General features: G+C 47.0%; 1 protein-coding gene across 1 annotated transcript; it reads left to right on the forward strand.

Annotated features, from left to right (window-relative positions):
- On the forward strand, window positions 278–3,121 carry LOC8082798 (amino acid permease 6). Its single transcript, XM_002441920.2, has 4 exons — window positions 278–443; window positions 641–874; window positions 1,056–1,149; window positions 1,771–3,121. Exons 1-4 carry the CDS (start codon window positions 377–379, stop codon window positions 2,819–2,821), a joined length of 1,446 nt encoding a protein of 481 aa, XP_002441965.1. The 5' UTR covers window positions 278–376; the 3' UTR covers window positions 2,822–3,121.

A 5,651-nucleotide genomic window follows, 5' to 3' on the forward strand; every position in this document is an offset into this window, starting at 1 on the left:
GAGCCAATAATAACCCTGATCAGCAAACTAAAGCCGACCCATGGATGGAGACTGCACCCCGCAAATAATTTTACCTTTTGCCGAATATTATTGCTGCCTTTTTATCTTTCCATTTTCACTACTACAGTTTCGTGAAAAGCAGAGAAATTGAAAAGAAGAAAAAAAAAGGTGGACTACTACTCATGGTCATGCATGGCCAGCATCACACTGCCTTCTCTCTCTGCTGGCTGCTTTAGTGTTCGTGGCCTATATATATAGCATATCTCTGGTGGCTCCTGGCTCGGCACGCACTCACTCGCCCATATAGAGCAGTTGCAGAGAGCTAGAGGAGTCAGAATCCCTGAGAGCTAAGAGAGGTTAGAGACACAGAGAGAGAATGGCCGCCGACAGGAGAACCGTAGTAGTGTACGATGCTGAAGCCGGCGATGACCATGAGAGGCAAGGTACGTTATGTTGTTCATACACGATGAATCATGCATGATGCATGCATGTTACTACATTCAAGCCATATGAGATATGCATGCTCTGATATAGAAAGCTTATATATATATATATATATATATATATATATATATATATATATATATATATATATATATGATGCAATATATAATAATCCTGCTGTGTGCACGTACTACAGGGACTGTGTGGACGGCGACGTCGCACATCGTGGCGGCGGTGGTGGGCTCCGGCGTGCTGGCGCTGGCGTGGACGGTGGCGCAGCTGGGGTGGGTGGTGGGTCCCCTCGTCCTCGTGGGCTTCTCCTGCGTCACCTACTACACCTCGGCGCTGCTCGCCGACTGCTACCGCTACCCGGACCCCGTCGACGGCGCCGTCAACCGCGAGTACATCGACGCCGTCCGATGCTACCTCGGTATATGCACGCACGCATAGAAACCTTCATCATCGGTCAATCTATCATATGCATGCATATATCTCCATATATGTATGTATGTATATATATATATACTACAAGAACATGCTAGTAGCTTAGCTCTGGGGATTTGTTCGTCTGATCTGATCTTTCAATGTTTCCATGGACGACGATGATGAAGACCGGAAGAACGTGGTGCTGTGTGGGTGCGCCCAGTACGTCAACCTGTGGGGCACTCTCGTCGGCTACACCATCACCGCCAGCGCCAGCATGATGTAAGTTACTAGTTCATTTTCCGCTAGCTACGTGTGGCACTCAACAAAGACTTTACACCTTTACGAGTATCTTTGGGCCTTTTGTCGAGTAGTGTACAAAGTTTTATTTTGAGGAAAATGAGCTACCGAGTGTTCATCGCTTGTACTTCTACTCACTCCTCAGTAAGGTTATCCTGACATGATTTGCAAAGTATAGCTCTCGTGACGTGTTGCGCGCGCCAGCCTTAATTTCCGTGAGAGTAGTAGCCGTTTGTTTGTGTGTCGTAGCTAGATTGCTTTGCTTGTCCATGGTGCACTCGTACTCACCTGATGATGCACTTTGCCGGGACGCAAGCAAGAAACCACCGAAACAAGGGGACATCAGAAAGGTGGCGGGATACGTGGCTTTCACTACCTTTTTCTGCCCCAGAAACCAGGGCTACATCCCAGAATCCGTTGCAATCACCCACCCCAATCTGCATGCGTCTCCATGCATCTACTGTGTTATATGTTTGCCGATGCGGCACGCATCAAATGAACCCCCTGGCACGTATCCGGCGTGACTGCGACACACATGTCTCCAGTGAACTCCGCATAGTATGTCTGCCATGGTGTCACATGTAACTTGACGCATGCATGCAGCGCGGTGAAACGCGTCAACTGCTTCCACCGAGACGGGTACGGCGCGGCGGGTTGCAACCCATCAGGGAGCACCTACATGGTGGTCTTCGGCGTCTTCCAGCTCCTGCTCTCGCAGCTCCCCAGCCTCCACAACATCGCCTGGCTCTCCGTCGTCGCCGTCGCCACCTCCTTCGGCTACTCCTTCATCAGCCTGGGTCTCTGCGCCGCCAAATGGGCCTCCCACGACGGCGGCCACGACATCCGCGGCACGCTGGCGGGCGCCGCCGTCGACGTGCCCCGCGACAAGGCCTTCAACGTGCTCCTCGCGCTGGGCAACATCGCCTTCTCCTACACGTTCGCCGACGTGCTCATCGAGATCCAGGACACGCTCAGGGCGCCGCCGGCGGAGAACACGACGATGAAGAAGGCCTCCTTCTACGGCCTCGGCATGACCACCGTCTTCTACCTCGCGCTCGGCTGCACTGGGTACGCCGCCTTCGGGGACGACGCGCCGGGGAACATCTTGACTGGGTTCGCCTTCTACGAGCCCTTCTGGCTCGTCGACGTCGCCAACGTCTGCGTCATCGTGCACCTCATCGGCGCCTACCAGGTGTTCGCGCAGCCAATCTTCGCCAGGCTCGAGTCCTGCGTCGCGTGCCGGTGGCCCGACGCAAAGTTCATCAACGCCACCTACTACGTGCGCGTGCCGCCGTGCCTCCGCTCGTCGTCGAGCTCGGCGCCGGCGTCGTCGACGACAGTGGCCGTGGCGCCGCTCAAGCTGGTGCTGCGAACCATCGTCATCATGTTCACGACGCTGGTGGCGATGCTGCTGCCATTCTTCAACGCCGTGCTGGGGCTCATCGGAGCGCTCGGGTTCTGGCCGCTCTCCGTCTACTTCCCCGTCAGCATGCACATGGCCAGGCTCAAGATCCGGCGAGGGGAGCTCCGGTGGTGGTTGCTGCAGGCCATGAGCTTCGTCTGCCTGCTCATCTCCATCGCCGCCAGCATCGGCTCCGTGCAGGACATCGTGCACAACCTCAAGGCCGCCGCGCCATTCAAGCCCGGAAACTGATTCTTCATCATATCATATCATTAGTAATTTAATTAATACTGCTGATGAGGAGTGATGAATTAATTAACTCGCTGTTAATTAATTTGTTAGCTGTGACTACTGTGATGACGATCGAGAGGGCCAGCCGGGTCGCGCCTGGCCTTTTTTTTTTTTGTTATTTGGCAAATTTGATCTCTGTCGAGCAGATTTTCTTGCTGCTAATTCGGACGTTGAAGTAGTAAAGTATGTATTATATATGTAATGTAACCCCAGCTTATTATGGAGGAGCAATGCAAGAAACAACAATAATATTTACCAAAACTCGTTGTTGTTGTTGTCATTAACTCAATACGTACTCTTCTTAATATAACGATATATAACTCTCCATGTGTGTTCGAGAGAGAAAAAACTCAATATCCGATAGTGCTCACTCACTTAAATAAACAGATAAAATTATCAATTGGCATGTCTACTTTTGTGCCAACCAATGCAGGGACAATGTTCCCTGACTGTGATTACCACTAAATTGCTTAATGTACTTGCACTGCCACAAAAAGTCCATTAGTGACATGTTGATGTTGGACACTAAATATATAGTTGCATAATGAACAGTTCCTTCTATAGGAGTATTTAAAAAAGGGTGGCAACAAAGGTAGCACAATTCTTTTGGAAATGGGTGAAAACGATATGATTAAAGCAATTCATTTCTGCTGTGCGATGCTGATGTGATATGACTGCCGATCGATTCGAGTTGCAGGCGTAGTCATCAATTCATAATAGTCAACACCATTTTAATTTTGTGTACGGGAAAAGAGGGAACACATTGCACTCTCTGTCGCCTTCACGGTTATCTCTATCATGGATACCGACTCGACCATGTTGCATAATTAAGGATAAATTTGCTCTCACCTCCCTCAGTCCCAAAAAGTGTCGTTGGTGAAACTTTTTTAAATTTAACTAAATTTATAGAAACTACTAGCAATATTTGTATCTCCAAATAAGTTTATAACTATGAAAGTATATTCAGCGATTTATCTAATGATATTTATTATGCACAATAAATATTAATATTTTTTACATATATTTGATCAATATAATGTTAATTTTTTTGACTTCTGGAGAAATGAGAATGACATTCTTTATGATGCGGATGGAGTAGGGCGATATCATTTAAACATGGCAGCTAAGGAACACTATTAGTCAATTGTATCTTTGCTGGTAGACAATGCCTGAATCAACACATACCCCCTCCTTACCTCACCACGCTTCAAGCTGTCGGCAAAGAACCCGTTCCCTGTAGTGCCTATAGAGAAAGTCATTTTGGACAAAGTTTGAGTCAAATATTGGGAATAAAAATTATGAATAACTTTTAAGTTGTTGAGTTTGAAAATGTAAAAACCATATATGAATAGATTTGTCTTGAAAAAATACTTTCATAAAAATATACATATACCACTTTTTGATAAATATTTTTATAAAAACAATAAGTTAAAGTTAGGCTTTTAGAGACCGTGTCGTTATCCGAAATGACTTTCTTTATAGGTATAGATGAAGTACTTCCTTTGTAGCTTTCATACGATTATCTCTTGTGCTGCTCGTCTTAAGCACAGACTAGGCTACCATTTTCAGTCTTATTCAGACCCAACAGTGAAATTTCCCTAGCAAATGGACCATGATCTGCTCTTTTCTCAGCTTGGGGGAAAAGAAGGAAGAATGTCACCGAAGTGGACTTCGAGAGAGATGGACAATAGATACACAGATGCAAGTCAGGGATGAGATAGCTGAAATGAAGGTATGTGAGTGAGGCTCATGTCACCAAGGCAGTGAAAGGAGGAAAGAAGCGAGCACCATAACCCCTTGTTATTTTTCTGCAGCTCGGGGATCCACTATGGATTATTATAATCGAAGTGTTTGGATCCATGGCTTATTGTTTTTGCACTTATAATCTTAAAAAATCAGGTCTTATTATAGACAGATTTAGGATTGTAATATGGCGTTTTGAATATAATAAATCCACCATATAATTTAGCTTGTTTGGATCACACTCCGATTGTTCTTTTATCTGATTTTTTAGATAATGGAAAATTTTCAGCTTCAGCCTTTTTCTAAGAAGAAGAAGCATGTAACACCCAAAAATTTGCTTCTTTTAAATAGATGAATTTGAATTAATTAAGTAATTTTGGTGGAGCATTTCAATATAGGAAAATAATAAATTTTGGGAAATTAAAATTTAATCTAAGTTTAGGAAACATTTTATGTTGCATACATGCTGGTGCATTTTATTGTGATGATTATTTTAAAAACAAAATGCCAATTTGATCAAAAATCCAATTAGAAAATGTATTGAAAATTTATTTGAAAAAGAAAAATAGCAAAACCCTTCCCCCTCTCTTTCTCTCGGCCTTTTGGCCCAAACCCCCGCGCTCCCCTTTCTCTTCTTGGGCCAGGCCCAGCTGGCCAATTCCTTCCCCCTTCCCCCCCTCTCACCCGCTGACAGGTCAGGCCCGCCTGTCAGCATCATCTCCTCAACCGCCCCCGCCCCCGCCCCCTCCCTCTCTCCTGATTCTGGAACCGCAAGCCCCACCGCAAGCCCCACCGCTCCCCCATGATCCCCCTCTTCCACCCGCGCCTCGGGACGTTTTGAAGAGCCCCGCACGCGAGCCGCCCTCTCCCTTCCCCATTTCACCCTCTCCTCGGCTCTGCTCTCGTCCTTGAACGCTAAAGAACCGGCGCCGGATAGCCACCGTCGGCCGCGTGACGCCCGGCGTTTCGAGCCGCTTCCGCCCCCATTTCTCGCCGTGGTGAGCACGTTGCATCCTCCTCTTCTTCCCCGACCCTTTTCCATGGTATT

Source organism: Sorghum bicolor, chromosome 8 (genome assembly GCF_000003195.3).
Source record: "Sorghum bicolor cultivar BTx623 chromosome 8, Sorghum_bicolor_NCBIv3, whole genome shotgun sequence".
NCBI classification, from domain to species: domain Eukaryota; kingdom Viridiplantae; phylum Streptophyta; class Magnoliopsida; order Poales; family Poaceae; genus Sorghum; species Sorghum bicolor.

Coding starts and splice junctions, on each gene's coding strand:
- LOC8082798 (XM_002441920.2), top strand. CDS start 377: ATGGCCGCCGACAGGAGAACCGTAGTAGTGTACGATGCTGAAGCCGGC. Junction 444..640: donor CGATGACCATGAGAGGCAAG/GTACGTTATGTT, acceptor CACGTACTACAG/GGACTGTGTGGACGGCGACG. Junction 875..1,055: donor CGCCGTCCGATGCTACCTCG/GTATATGCACGC, acceptor ACGATGATGAAG/ACCGGAAGAACGTGGTGCTG.